The following is a 15,904-nucleotide window of genomic DNA, read 5'->3' as shown; positions in this document are numbered from 1 at the left end:
TGTTATTTGATTTTCGTGTTAACTTGTAATTTTGTCAGTCGCCGGCATCTTTTGTTGCTTCACACAGGAAAAACACACGCGACGAAACGTAATAATCAATTTTGTCCTCAATCTCACGCCATAACAGAAAAAGCTTTTGAACATCTGTTAACTCCGAGCGCTTCGCAGTAAGTGATATTTTCAATGAATCTTCGGATTGTTTTCAAGTTCAAGGATTTTAAATTACAATTTTATGAAAAACGAAGGTTGTTCTGTTATTTCAGTGTGAATCCTTGAATGCCTGCCAGTCGCTGGCGCCGCTTGTTGAAACTAAAGGAATTTTATGCGATTCAGCATTCAGTTGTGACTGTCAGCGATCTCATACTTCTAGTAACAGCAAGGTTGGATTGATTTTTTTGTTTTATGTTTTTTTTTTGTTTCGTTTGTTAACTTCTGGAGAATAATCCAAAAGTGTGCAGGTAAGTCCATCAGTAAGGTAAATTAGCCCAAACGAACTCTTCACTCAAAAAAAAGGAGAAAACAAAAAAAAAACGAAACTGCAAAAGAAGCAACTCTCAACCTCTCTTCTTTGTAGCTGAAGCTATGTGTAAACATAGAAAAAGCCTTCATTTTCTTCAATGCTCTTAACTTGTCTTCGCGCGCGCGTAAAATTATGCACGCAACGCAATAACACGTAATTTCAATTCATGATGAGCAGTGCATTGTTTCATCATTTGAAGTCTGGCGACTACGGAAAATATGGTGCCAATAGAGACCCCGAGACAATCCGACATTTGGCGTAAAGGACAGCCTTTGTCACATCGTAATCATTTTTGTTAAGTAGCATAGATCCACGCAGATTCTTGGAGCCTAAACGACAGAAATTACAGTCACTAGAGGCTGAGAGAATTATGACTGTTCTTCGAGACACAGTTAGGCGAATGGAAATCACCACGGCTCCCGCTATATACTAACTTCGTTGACGTAATTTTCCGTTATTTTCGGCCAGGATTTGACATCGCATTTAATCAGACATTCGCACTTGCAACATGCTTACAAAGGGACGCTTGCCGCGTTGGAGGGAATTTCAAGCCAGAATGTCGAGCTTGAATCTCGTAAAGAAGGAGATACCAGGAAAGAGGCTGGATCAGGCAAAGTACAATTAAGTAATAACCCCACTGTTAGCATTACTTCTTCGAATGCAAATCAGTTAAGAGATGATCTTAAGAAATAAGTCGAATTTCTGGAAAAAGGAATTAAATGCTCATCGAGAGAAATACTCAGGTTTTTTAAAAAGAATCCGAAAGCGATCGCAATAGTCACAGGTGAGAAAAGGATGTAAATAATGGTGCTAGTTATTGGTGATTTCATAAGATGCGTGTTTTCTTTTTCTTGCCACCTAGAGTAGCGTACCAAAGCCATTAAATTTTTCATTTCTACATTCTAATCTCCCCCTGAAACTTGTTAATAAAAAATCCTTTGAGTTATTTTTGTTTTCTCTGTATGTGTCTCTTTCTCACTGCCTTGTGTCTCTGTAAAGTCACAAACGTTTAATTTTTTGCAGGCGGATGAACCTCTATGTTTTTTCCTTGAAACATTAAATTTTATTCACTTATTTTCTTGTAAATAGAGAGCAAACCAGTCCGCAGTCAAGAACATACAGCTCTATTGAACAAGCTGACATCGGTAGAAAGTATCATGAAAGAGAGGCTATTGACAATACCATTCGAAGAACAAGAGATGAAATCAAAGTTAACGGATATTATTGACAGAGAATAGAAAACAACCGCATTACGAGAAAAACTTGAAATAAAATACCAGGCAGCTGTGGAAGCAAAGCAGTCTGAGGTAAATTCACGGTTATGTGATACTGAGTGTAAGCCCATTGAAGCAGAAATAATAATAATAATGATAATAACAAAAAACGAAAAATGAAAGTTGTTGAATGTATCTAGTTTAATCTACGAAAATAATCTTCCCCAAGTTCCGAAGACCAGTTAAATGATATTGCAATACTTTGCGCCGTAGTGAACGCTTGGCGAGATAGAACGCATATCAGTATTATGAGTCATTTTGTCTTATGCGGCTCCTGGCATACACCGCGATGATCTGTGATCGTCGAACAATATCGAAAGAGTCCTGAGTGGTGATTAAGATAACATGGTGGCGAATCTTATCTCGGTCCTGAAATAGTGAAAATGTAAAATTCGTGCCCAGATCAAAGAGTCGATTAAAAGTCTCAGCCCCCCTTAAAGATTCGAGGCTAGCGACTTCACTAATTGGATGCTCTGAGTTTCTCGGAAGTCTCGCATATCGTCAGGATCAGCGACGTCAAAGTGTAAAGAGCAAGATTTATGAGTTCTTACCCCTCTTTGAATTCCTACGGTAAATACAAAGTTTATAAACTCTTTCAGATTTCTGAACGAGATACAAGAATTCTGTGGCTTCGGCTAGACTTGCAACTGATCGAGAAAAAAATGTTCCTAGGAAAGCGAAGCGTCAAAGACTAAACTAGCAAAATATTATGAAAAATAATAACGTATAAAGGAGGCATTATTCTAAATCACCTATGCATCTATATGTTTTTTTTCTATGCAATGATGAGCTAGGATCATCTTTTTGAAGATAATCTGTGTAAATTAATAAAAAGTGAATAAGTCACACTTGTGATTCCCGTATAATAAAAAATGTATTTAAGAAAAACAAGATAATAAACCAGCAACTAAAATTAAAACAAGGATACACCGTTGAAATTATGAGTTTATCATCGCTAAGGGACAGTACTTCAAAGTACAAAACAGATGTAATCTGTTCGGAGCCCCGAGGCTACGTTAAATTGTGCTGGTTGACTATTCTAAAAATTAAAAAATTGACTCACATCAACATTTTAAAGTACATGCATAGCTACAACCAACTAAGAGTGGAAGCTCAGTAGATTTGAATTAAACCAAAAAATCACAAGGAAAGTTATCATATAAGCGTTTACTCGAATAGCCAAACTGTCATTAAATGCCAGTATTCTACACCATCCCCCAGCGCATCCATTCCTGAAGTAACGAACTTGTTATTTCTCCCCATTATGGCAGGGTAAACAGGTGGCTTACGCCTGAAGTCTATCCACGTTTAATAGGTGACAAAATCTTCGATCTTCGATTTTGCACTTTCATGGCAACGTCTTCCACTTGTGTTGAACGTAAAGTTAACTCATACCCAAATAGCTTCCTTTTTGTTTTGCTCTTCGAAGTAAGTGACATTGATGTATGTTCTCTGGAAAAGTAAAGATGACACAGACTTTCTGAAATGCATGATTTAAAAATTCTTCCGACTGATCAGACTTGTTTTTTCCTCATCCTCGATAAACAAGGCCTGGAATGAGGGGATAATGCCTTTCCCATGATATCAAAGGAAACTCCTATTGCCCAAATTGAATGTTAAAACACATTCTGTAGCTTAACTGTTGACAAAAATGGGAAGTCGACAGTAGGTTAACCAAAAATTTAGAAGCAACACTCTACCTTGTTAGTTTGCTCCATTCCTTCGAGGAACCTCAGAAAAATTTTGCTCATTATTGTATGTTTCCTCTCTTATTATTCGAAATGGAAACAAAATAGCGATGAAATTCAGAAAACGGGAAGAAGAACATCAATATCAACTAAGCTTTAAGGGCCCACTCACAGTCTCGTGCTGTAAAAGTTCCTCCAGCATCTCACAAAGCTGTTCAAATGATGGACGCTCGTCAGGGTTCCTCTGCCAACAGCCTAACATAATGTTATAACTAAAACGTAACGCAGAAAACACTATCAACCTAATGGCCTAAAGCTCAAACGGTTCTTTATTTTTGTTGCACCAAACTTAGACCCCAAAAAATAAAACCTTGCTTTTATAATCTACAGTTGCAACAGCAGTTTTCAGTAAAGTACGCTTGATCGTGTGGTTGCATTGAAAGACTGAAATAAAGCATTTGCCGACAGTCAAATTTTTCAGCATTGTTTATCATCATCTTGATATATATGGTCTTCATTAAAATAATCAAAAATAGGGATTTTTATCTTCATTTCCACAAATGAATGATAAAGACACTGAGGAGTAATGCAGGATAAAATTTTTGCGCGGATTAGTCACCTGAAGGGAAAAAAAAGGTGATTGGTGAAAAAAAACCTTTGAAATAAAAGCACATGATGACCTATCACGTCAAGACAAGATGCAGAATGAGAGAAGTAACTGATATCGTCTGACAAATATACTTCGAGGCTTAATGTCTCGGACTTACAGCTCATCCGAACAATGCAGTGGTTTTGGCAATCTTGCTCCACCCTCCAGTAATTCGTAAAGCTCTAAAATGCCTTTGATACCCGTGTACGGTAGTTCTCCTAGAAACAGAAGGATCAAATGCAGTTCGGTGGTAATACCCTCCATCTCATAAGATGACAAAGGTCTATCAGTGTTAGTTAGAACCCTTCAACTAAGGATTTATGTGCAATGAAAGCATTTGCTGAAATCAGAAGAAGATCCTCTTGTGCCTTGAAACGTCATGGTCAACCTTTTAGTAAATCTACTGGGCAATCCTTTTTTATATAACTTGGATGCTAGAAAATTTTATCAGAGTATCTTGATAATTCGATTTCGATTTTCTCTGCCATTCGCATCATTGATCGATGGCATTAAATTAGGGTCCCAATTCCTTACCTATTTTAGCCTGAACGCAAACCTTCATTATCAACACTTAAGCACGAGCGTTTCCATGCCGTCAGGAAAGTTAGAGACCTTGAGAAACGCAAGTCGGCGAGAGGTCTTCAAAGTGTCTAGCACTGATGCCATGCCCGGTAAACCTCTCCCTGACTCGTCTCAAGTCTTCTCGCGGGCGGAGAAAGGCGCGCTCTGCGGCGCAAATGATAACGGCCTGCTCGCAGGCTACACCAGTTTAGAAAATTGGGATTGTGGGAGGAATGGGTGTGTCTAGCTTTTTTTTCTTCCAGGTTAAGATCTCAATCATTCAGTTTTAAACATAATTTTATCAATAGGGTTTTTACTTACCAAGAGTAACAATCTCCCACAGGGTTACTCCGAATGACCACCTATAGAGGAGTGTAGTATAAAAATAAGGCTTGGAAATTGTGAAGTCTCTATAGTAATCCAATTTCAGCCTGGGAATACCGATAACTTACACGTCTCCCTTTATTGTACAAGTTCCCCTTAATGCTTCCATAGACATCCAAAGCCATGGAACTCGTCCCTATGATAAAGTTTCGGATATTAGTCAACGAATGCTTAGTTGATGATTATAGATATATGAAATTCATATATTTGCACTGCAGTGAAGAAACGAAATTAAGAGATCCTCGCAGCTAAGAATACTACTGAAACGAGTAGTTGAAAAGAGGACCTGAAAAAATTCAGGCCCGTACTGTGAAGAAACTAAATTAAGAAACGAAATTAAGAGATCCTCGTGTCTAAAATCATTATTCATCGCTTGGATGGTTTATTTGGACCAAACACATTGACCAGCTCCCAGTTGGCTTTTTAGCTCAGTTGATAGAGCACTGTACCGGTATCGCAGAGGTCATGGGTTCAAATCCCGTACGAGTCTGAATTTTTTTCAGGTCCTATTTTCAACTACTTGTTTCAGTAGTGTTCTTAGCTGCGAGGATCTCTTAATCTCGTTTCTTCACCGCAGTGCAAATATATGAATTTCATATATCTAAAATCATCATTCATCACTTGGATGGTTTATTTGGACCAAACACATTGACCAGCTCCCAGTTGGCTTGTTAGCTCAGTTGATAGAGCACTGTACCGGTATCGCAGAGGTCATGGGTTCAAATCCCGTACGGGTCTGAATTTTTTTCAGGTCCTATTTTCAACTACTCGTTTCAGTAGTGTTATTAGCTGAGAGGATTTCTTAATTTCGAATGCTTAGTTCTTACAAGAAATTGTTAATTACATACAATTTTATTGATCGCGAGGAGTGTTGTCACGAGCACAGACTAGCGGTTTGGCAACCCCCGGTAAAACTCAGCACCAGAGTCAAATAAAAAGTTTATTATAATCTTATTGTCGCGAGTCTGATTTGTGAGAACAGAGTCCCAGCTCAGTTTCGCCGTAATGGTAATATCTAAGGTTGTAAGATTCATCAATGTGGTGAAGTCTTTCTGTGAGGTTCGTCGGTCATGTTATGAGTGTTGTTAAAAGGTAGGAACCAATAGATATTTTGTTAAGGATTGTGAGTTATGCTGGCAAACCAGCTTTCCACCCAAAGTGAGTCAATGCGTGAGTTAAAATTGTGTAGAGTTCCATTCAGCTGTCGGAATTCCAGTCATTAAGATCGTTCTGAGCAATAAGTAAAATATATACCTCTGTTGTCTTGATGTATTGCCCATCTGTGGATACGTCACGTGCCATTCCAAAATCAGCCACCTTGGCTACCAACCCTTTTCCAACAAGAACATTTCTGCACGCCAAGTCGCGATGAATGCACTGAACCACAGATAAACGAAATTAAGTACTGCTGTTCTAGTCATGGTATGCACACCTATGTAAGTGTCATTTTCTCTATAATCATCAACAGGAATCGTGTCTCCTCAATTCTTATCAATTGTGCGAAACCATTCGTTTTTTTCTGTTATTTCTGTTAACTAAGGTGGATTTAGTATTACTTTTTTTTCATTTTTTTCGCTTGTAATGTTCCGTTTATACATTTTTTTAATTTCGTTTCCCTTTCGCTCGCATTTCTCTTAAGACTTTTTTTGCTTCGCACTACTCTACGTGCGTACCATCTGCATTTCGCCGCTTTTAATCCGCAACTATTCAGTTTGCATTTACGGACAGTACGTAACAAAAATGTTACCAAAAGTATATCTAGCAAAAACATGCACCTCACTCATGAATCCATGAACAGACCTGTTTACTTTCCAAGTGGCTCATGCCACTAGCGACGTCTGAAGCAATGTTCAATAATTCTCTCTCTGTCAGTCTTGACCATATGTTAACATAAGTTGGATCAACTTGGTGATTTTGGACGTGACTACTTCGAAGCAATTTATCAAGACTTCCGCCACAGACAAATTCAGTGACGATGCAAAGAGGCTCTAGAGGTGAAAAAAGAAACGTTGAAAACTTAAAGTGCTTCTGAAACATCACACTGCACTGCTGACTCGAGATATAAAACCTCTTTGGATTTGTTCTGACGGCCCAAAATAATCTCTTTACCAATGGACACAAATCAATCAATAAATCGATACATCATTTTTTACATACATGCTTACCATGGAAAAACTAGTTTCTTGGAAATATTTAACATTTAAAGGTATGCGTGCCGGTGAATCAGAAACGAATTAATTAAGTTTAATTTGGATTCAGTGAATTTGAAATCGGTTTATCGAAATTCATCTTACTGCATAGTTTTTTAAAACCTCTGAGCTGAAGGTGAAGACTTTCCCTAAATCATCGAAATAAGACGAAGGCTCTGCACCCACAATACAATTGTTTTTTCTGAAATCTTATTTCCATCTCCGCTACACAAATTTTTATTGACACAACTTGCCCTCCAACGTTCGCCGTAACTTTTTGAATCGCCGATCCCTTACCTTCAAAGGTGCAAGCTCCGACCAAACTGACAATATTCGGATGGCGACCAACTTGGATAAGTGTCTCCAGTTCTTTGATTAGCGCCATTCGCTGCTGTCTGTCTTTGTTATCTGTCAAAGAAGACGTGGTATGAAAACTAACTTTATGATATAATAAAACAATAGCAATCTTTAATGAGGATGCCAACGTCATGAAGTGGTTTACAGAAGGGTCCTCAGAAAAATACTTGGTTCCCTTCTGCTCTAGGAGTTTTTTATCACCAAAAGGTATGTTTGACGTTCTTATCACTCAGGGTTTAGACGGTAAGTTTAAGTTGGCAGGCCGCAAATCACAAATCTTGAAAATTTCCCCAATTTTTTTAAGGTTTCAATTCTGTCATTCGCTGTCCAGTTTGATATCCTGTCCTTTGTCATCACTAGCCTGACAATTTAAGGTTGATTGTTGTCAACATGTCTGCTGCGATTCATTTTCCGACCTGTAATGTAAATTACTTTAGTTTCATATAGCATGCGCTTAATAAGTTTATAAATTATTAAATTATAATTATTACTTGTAGAGGCTATCGTGCTTAACGATGATATGAATCCTAGTCTGGAAATTCAAGGACGGGTGAGATTTATCTTCCGTCAACACCCTCTGAAGGATATATCTTTGATCATTTAATCTAAAAAATATGTATTGATTTTTCAACCTTTCAGAATTTTCACAGCCACTGGAAGTTCATTTCCATCAGTTCTTAGGTAAACTCCTTTCTTAACCTCTCCAAATTCTCCTCTGCCAAGTTTCTCCTCTGAAATAGTCAGTCTATCTCTGGGAATCTCCCAGTTTCTGTCAACTGCCATCAATTGTAAATAAATTTCGTTTTCAACAACTTCGTTTTCGCCAGTAGTAGATGGATCCGTGTGTTGACCATCATTGGTTAATGCAGACTGGCTGTTTCGTAACTGATTTATCGTATCGTTTGTGCTTGTGATTTTAATCGCAAAAGCCTCTTGAGTCCTTCTAAAAATCTGATTTGACAAAAGAAAAAGATTATATCACGTCAGTATGCTTTTAAAAAACCTTAATGTGTACCTCAAAGGGCGGATTTTTTTATCGTGCCCATATCTGTTGACCTCGTTAAAACCGAAACTAAATTAATAACAAAGTTCACAACAAAGGTAAATCAAAAGAAGGCTATTAAAGGTCAAAATAAATTTATGCAAAATTAGTGCGAGAAAATAAAGCTGAACAAGTCCAGATTAGTCAACTCAGCTTTGAATCTCATTGAAAATTTGGTGCGAATCAATGGCAGCACCAGCTCTTAGTTAGTGAGGAAAAACCTGTACAGTTTTGGGATAATTATTGGGAAAATGGGAAAAGGCGATGATTAAGCGATTTAAGCACCTACCTCCTGGTCTAGTAGGTAGACTGATCTCTTTTCCATTCTCCACTTGATAACAGATAGAATAAAGATGATAATAAGAATTGAAGTCCCAGTTATCACGGTGGAAAAAATGATTTCAGACCCATTTTCGTTGGTGATCGTTCCGTTATCAGCTGAAATTGCGAGATTTAGCAAAAATATTCAATTGTATAAAAAATACTCTGCTAGAGATAAAGCACCAGTAGAGCACACGGTTAATTGAAAGGGTGGTGAATTTTCTTTCAAAAAAAAAAAAAAAATGCCCAAAGACACTGAAGTAGCCCTTGGATGAAAAAAACTGAAAACAAGGATGTCTCCTGCCAAGAAATAAAATCCAAACTCCAGGCTTTGGATTGCATTGATTTTGACATAATCATGTTTCTTAATTTGCATCATTGCTTTTACAAAAAAAGATTTTTAAACTTAATTCTGGCTGATCTTCCAACCTAAGGCTTCGAAGAAGTTTTGGAAAACATTCTTTGTAACTAAAACAGAGGAAATTTTATCTTTTCGGTAACTTTCCGCTATGGTCCGATATCTTATTTGTGAATCAGAGCTGTAAGCTTACCCTTCATAGGTGAACGTTCCTCATCGCGTTTTGCGATCATCAGTGTGGCTTCCTGGGAAGATATGTTTCCCAACGAGTTTTTAGCAACGCAACGATATCTTAAGTGCTTTTCTCTCCCCTCGTTGATTACAACAGTGAGGATGGAGATGTTTTGACTTCGAATCACTGCATCTTCAACTTTGGAGTTGTTTTTTAACCAACTGATCACTGGAAGTGGGGAGCCATTTGCTGCACACGAGAGATTAACAGTCACAGTGGTGGCATCATCGTCAACATACACAGTTGTGTCTTGGGGATGAATGGAGAACACTGGCTTCCACACCACTAAAAGTAACAACAACGGTTACACAAACATTGTACTGAATAGTCCAGACACCCGGGGGATCACATTATTTTAGTTGACACGAAGGGGGATCAGTTGCCACCAACAGAGTTTGAGAGGGGTGACTATAGAGAATTCACTTAAGGCCACCTGCCAATGAGGAGGAGGGGGAACATAAGAATATTTTTACCATAACTGTGGAAATTCTTGTGCGCTATTGGTCGAGAACTCCTATTAATAAAGTTATAGACGATAAAAATGACGTATCATGTAACGCAATGGTCGGTAATCCTCGCCACGTCGGATAAGATATTTATCGCGCAAAAACAATTGCAAAGTTTTGAGATATAGACAGAAACACACTTCAAAAATTTCCAGATCGGTATACTTAGAGAAATTTTCAGAAGAATAACTTGTCGAGATAGAAGAAAAAGTGGAGGTAAATCTTCAGAAATAGAAATCCGGTTTTCAGTGTACAAATACTTGCCGATGCCGAATCAAACGGCACTAAAGTCAAAACTGAGTGGGCAATAAAAAACGATACAGGGTAACAGTGTCTATTGCCATCCATCTCTTACTGGTGTTTCATTGTAGAAGTCATTCAATAACACAAATGAAAACAAACAACAAAGCCACGATCGATCATGTCCTGTGCACGTAATTTTACAAAAAAAAAATTCAACTTGCATGGAAATTCATCGTTATTGTAAAGAAGTAAATCGACCACCATTTTTCATCGTCGATATCCTTATCGATCATAGAAATGTTCAAAGGTTGCAGTGAAGCCACTCCGCTGCTCCTCGTAGTTTCACTTTAATTTTGTGCATTATCGACGTCATTTCTTTGATCATTGAGGTTATAGAAAAAAAAAAATGGAAAATGGAAAAATTATGGTCAATTTGTGAAACGGAGCCTTATGGGGGAATAGAGTAAATTTCATTGTAACACAACTAAAATTTTCCGACCCCTCAACCCCATCCCCACCCCCCTCCCCTTTAGGCAATAGCTTATGACCAGTCCCTAAAGCTCGAGATTGAAACATGAACACTCTCCAGCAACTGTTGCATGTGGTCTTTCAGAAGCATTATCATTATATAATGGTTTATAACAACCGCCGTAATCTACTGGAAAAAAATTTACAAGCATTCGGCGGTCAATGGAATCCATCAGGGACTCGATGTGGTAGATGGAATATTGTAATTGTCAATTTTATGAATATATGAAGAAAGTCGAAAAACGCAAAATTATGTACATACGTGCACGTGTGGTGAGTTTCCTGCATACGGGATATGATCATCACCTTTAAACACATCTCATCATTTGAACATTATTATGCTCTTTCAAAAAATTGAAATGTTTCAATACCTCTTAGATTTACAGGAGCTGATCTGCTCTGCCCCTCTGTGCTGTTCGCCTCGCACCAATACTGTCCTTGGTCGTGAGGGTGTACAGATTCAAAATTCAATATCGAATAACTTTGTGACCCCATCACAGAAGTACTTGAAAGGCTATTACCGTCTTTGAGCCAGGTGATGGAGGGACGGGGAACACCTGATGCATTACAGCTGAGTTTGGCTTTACTAGATTTTAGAAAGTCGACTTCACGAGGCTGGTGATGAGTAAAAAGCGGAGGTGACGGCTCTACGATTAAACAAGAAAAACGAAATTTAAAATTAGAGAAAACACGTCGAATTACACACTTTCCTTTATGACCAATATGATATGAAATTGTTGTTTACCCGTCAATTCAAATTGATGCATCTTCGTGGTCTTTTCACGAAAAATTATATAATGTAAGTCTTACCCGAAATGAAATGTCATGTAGATACCAAACTAAATGTGAGCTACTTCATTTGCTATATTGTATAACTAGAAACAAATAATACAAAATATTACTTTTAAACATCAACGCCATCGTTCCCATTGTGCATCCAACGTGACTGGTTGAAATGCAGGTATAATTCCCAGAGTTCTCCTCGGTGGCGTTTTGAATAAAGTATTTGCACACTTTTGAACGTTCGTAATGTGAGTCACTATTGCCACCACCACAACTAAATTCTCTCTTGTAGTCATCGTTGAAAAAATACTGTATCCAGTAGGGTAAGTAATATTTATGATTCGAGAAAGCTGGATGATTGCTTGTACAAACGACTGTTATATTATAGCCAGTTGGAAGAACATGCTCATTCGGGAATTCCAAGTTGTTCATGTCCACGGTCGGCACCATTGAGAATGCTAAAATAAAAGTAGGTAAAACAAGAATGTCAAGATTCCATGCCAAGACAAACTTATCAGAAATAAAAGAACATGGAATAAGATTGATATGGTCTGCAGTTTTGTAAATGTCTAGCCATAAAGTCAGCAATTACTGGGACTAAGATTTCTTTGATTTCTTTCTATTACCGTTTTAGCCAGGCAAAGTACTGACCTAGACATCAATCATTAAAATTTCAAATCATGTCTCTTCCAAGTAATAGCTGTATTTTATCAAAACGAGGAGAATTCAAAGATATTTGAAGTAAGCTCAGAACTGTTGAAAAAATTGACGTGTGTTTTAAACTGTAGGAACTTACGTTTAGTCGCTTCTTCAGCTGATGAACATCTGTTTCCCAAAGCCCCAAGTCGTTTCTCAAGTAAGAATAAAACTACACAGATAACCAATGGCATTTTACAGCCTGATTTTAGTCAAATCCTGAAAATCACAAACTATGGATATGACATACAATTCATTCTGTATTTAATTGTTTAAAGACATAAGCACGAAAGTTGTACCGATTGTGGTCGACGACAAGTTAAAAGTAGTGTACAAGTTGGGGTATTACTAAGGATATTTTCTATATCTTGCTTCTTTGCAACCGAGATACCTCGCCTCTATAAAAAGCGAAGTGAATTTTTAACCCATAACTTATATTTAGAAACTCATATCGCATTTCAGACTCATCACTGAGGCAAAAAGTAGTGGATAGGAAATGAGCTGTCAAGTATCAGTCTAATTTTTTTTGTGAAAAGCCCCGAAGTAATAAATTCTTAAGGTTGATAATTGTATCTGAGGCGCGAAATCCTGGGTACACCTGTCAAGATCATTTCGCTAAAAAGCAAATTAAATACTTCTCTATCTTGACCTGTCACACCAAAAGGTTGTTGATATAAACCTTCTGAAAACACACATTTGTAAGGGGGTTAGAGGAGAACTCAGTCCTTATTGATAAGATTCTTGCAAAACAACCGAGGGAATCTAACCAGGTTTGAGAGAGATTGAGAAAGAGAGTGAGGACTGTAAGAAAGATACAAATTCTTATAGGGTCCATCAATTTAATGTTTCATGTAGATTAAAAGCTGAGCTTCTTACGTCGCTAAGGCAAAGGCGGTCAGTTTAATATGCAAAAGTAAACCAAAAGGAGCGAATCGAATCAATGTAGTCCCACGATAGCCTTCACTCATTGCTAATCCACTGCAGTTGGCCGCATCGCAATGACTACGATTTGACTTACCTTTTGGCTCATTGGCATCTTAAAGCTTTGTTGTCTTTGATATGCTTTAGTCAGATTTCCACAAGTATCTGCGTCTTAAAGCTGTAGCAAGAGAATACAAAGCGTTTATATTCTCTTGATCGCGGGCAGGACAGTTTTTTTTCCCGCCAGCCACATCAAACTTTTTGGTGTATCCGTTTGTTTTGAAGTGGCAATTTTGGCAAGGTATCTTGCGCATAATTGCTAAGGCTACCTTTGTGGTCAACTTACACTTTCAGCATCTGTGATTTTGTTTTTTCTATGATCAATGAGTCAGATTGACGATTAAAAGTTTCGAAAGACATGCGACAAACATTTTGGAGGACCTAATTTAAATCTAAAATGAGCGAAAAGTAAAACAATAACGTTGTTATCTTAAAGAGAATGGTGGGTTATTAATTTTGGCAAATTCTAAAAGAAATGTGCTGCCGGATTTGAAAATAAGCTGACATTCAAAACTGATGTATATTTCTATAGATATATTGAATTATTTGCCCTTAAATCAAAATTAAGTTTACTGGGCAGAATGTTACGAATCCTTGAGATTCGGTCAAGTCTCAAGTTTAATAGATTCTAGGATTCAATAATTTTAGTTTATTGGGGCCTCTATTAAGACATCAAAAATTGAAAAAAAATTAAATTAAAAAAGGATCATAAAGAAAATTATGTATTACCTTTAAGTTTTGAACGTGTTTTTAGACATTGGAAAAATTGCGAAAATATTCACATCACTTTGGAGATTTCCAAAGACAAAAGACCATGCATCACTGCAACCACCATGACTACACATGTAAATCAACTTGTAGTTGTGCTACTCGTTGTTGTTATTTGTTTTTCAGCAAACCTTTTATCCAACACTCTCAAAATTCAATTTGAAGCAAAAAAAGTTACAGACTCACCAAGGAACTTTAGATGTTTATGTTTTCTCTCTACAGTAACGCGAAAAAAAAAACAGGAATAGTGCTCAATAGCTAAGTCTCGACTTAAACAAAGTAAGCATATAAAGCAAATTCAATTCAAAATTGTCGCAAAGTTCCTCGCAACTATATTGCCCTTGGAGAGGTACCGAAGCGTCCAAGCGAATATTACACCGTAATAACTAAATTTTATTTATTCAGACCAAATTTGTTTGATTACAAGTCCGTTAATCCGCTAATATTTGTCCTTATTATTGCTCTTTATTTCCTCGAAGATTTTCACTACCGCAGAGGTAAACATGTGAGGCTTTTTACCAACTGAAATTTACCATTCTTGAAATATCATTGGAATTATCTCATTCCATTAGAGAAAAAAAAGGTCGTTCCGTCTATGCTTTCCAGAACTAGAGTTAGCGGCTTTCTCTCACCTTTTATAAATAGTACACGACGTGCAAGTTTTGAAAGTGGTTCACGTGCGTCACGCTTCACTACGTTCCCACGAGTTCCGGTTCAGTTGCATGTCGGCCATTATCCTTGGCTAACTCATCCATTTAATTTTACGATGAAATTGATCAAAACAACACTTTGCTTTTCATTCATATTCCAGATGAAAAATACACGATATTATATAGACTAAGTGGTACATCACCTGTTGCAGCGTGTCGGAAAACACAGGGTTATGTATTTGTTGAACGTCATCCCACGATGATTGCTGATGCGTCAGCGAGATGATATGCACATGTTTCATAAACCCTTCTCTAAATACCTAATAATCTCGAATGCATGATCTAAAAAAATCGGTTTAAAGTACTAGAAAAGGGTAATCGGGAAATCTACAGCAAATTACTGTCATGAAATCTATGCCTTTCATACGTTTGGGTGCGACAGCGGAAGTCAAAATTTCTGTAAACAAACTTCAATAAGGTGGAAAAAACGATGAAGTTGTGAAACGTCCTACCTTACACTCTTCTTCCATTGACCAAGCAGTATATATATTTTTCTGACGCGAGTTTCATCTTTCTTATGACGCAAATGGCTACCTAGATGAACTGATGCTGTCAATCCACTGACACAGCCACCAATTATCTAACTGGTTTGCGTGATGTTTAGTCTAGAGTTACCTGTAGCGAGCCGGGCTAAATGAACTGGAATAAACCAATTAAACTGAATAAGAGACCAACCCCGATAATTTCATTTAAAAATAGAAAAAAACTAAGTTTTAAAACATGTGCTTATATACATCCGGTTTCGTTACGTAAAGACTGGGATTGCGGAAAACGATGATATGTGATAGACATAACAAACTTCAGCACTGAGGAAATATATATACCAGCGAGCGTGGCTTGTCTGCAGAGAATCTCTAACATTAGCCTTCTTGCTCATTGCAAATTTAAACTACGTCCATAAATGAAATTTTTAACAACAATGACCACTTCATATTGGGCTTACAAGCTTCATTACGAGTCCATTACGGGCTGATATAACTGGCTGGCGTGAAAGCGAAATGTTTTAAAGGGAAGAGCACCACAGCTTGTGCTCTTCAAAATAACTCAATAAAATGTTCAAAGCCGAAGTTCAATGCCGAAGTTCGTTGCAATCATCGGCAGCCTTGTCCTCTTT

At 37.5% G+C, this 15,904-nt stretch overlaps 1 protein-coding gene and 1 pseudogene across 2 annotated transcripts; one reads left to right on the top strand and one right to left on the bottom strand.

The window, feature by feature from the left end:
- The first annotated feature begins 601 nt into the window (after positions 1-601).
- LOC131792450 (dynein regulatory complex protein 10-like) lies at positions 602-2,489 on the top strand (annotated as a pseudogene).
- On the bottom strand, positions 1,577-15,409 carry LOC131792527 (fibroblast growth factor receptor 4). Of its 2 annotated transcripts, none has more exons than XM_059109915.2 (16): positions 14,267-15,409; positions 13,350-13,430; positions 12,432-12,550; positions 11,755-12,093; positions 11,224-11,499; positions 9,537-9,860; positions 8,954-9,102; positions 8,255-8,573; positions 7,563-7,673; positions 6,877-7,064; positions 6,331-6,453; positions 5,145-5,212; positions 5,014-5,054; positions 4,250-4,349; positions 3,655-3,754; positions 1,577-3,246 (listed from the first exon to the last, which is right to left on the bottom strand). In XM_059109915.2, exons 3-16 carry the CDS (start codon positions 12,523-12,525, stop codon positions 3,184-3,186), a joined length of 2,295 nt encoding a protein of 764 aa, XP_058965898.2. In that variant the 5' UTR covers positions 12,526-12,550; positions 13,350-13,430; positions 14,267-15,409; the 3' UTR covers positions 1,577-3,183. The 2 variants fall into 2 exon arrangements, with proteins under 2 accessions (XP_058965898.2, XP_066026651.1); XM_066170554.1 differs by having other exon boundaries at positions 15,243-15,409.
- Between the last annotated feature and the right edge of the window lie 495 nt (positions 15,410-15,904).

The sequence above is a fragment of the Pocillopora verrucosa genome, chromosome 8 (assembly GCF_036669915.1).
Source record: "Pocillopora verrucosa isolate sample1 chromosome 8, ASM3666991v2, whole genome shotgun sequence".
In the NCBI taxonomy this organism is placed as follows: Eukaryota; Metazoa; Cnidaria; class Anthozoa; order Scleractinia; family Pocilloporidae; genus Pocillopora; species Pocillopora verrucosa.
This window is presented reverse-complemented; position numbering and strand designations above follow the sequence as displayed.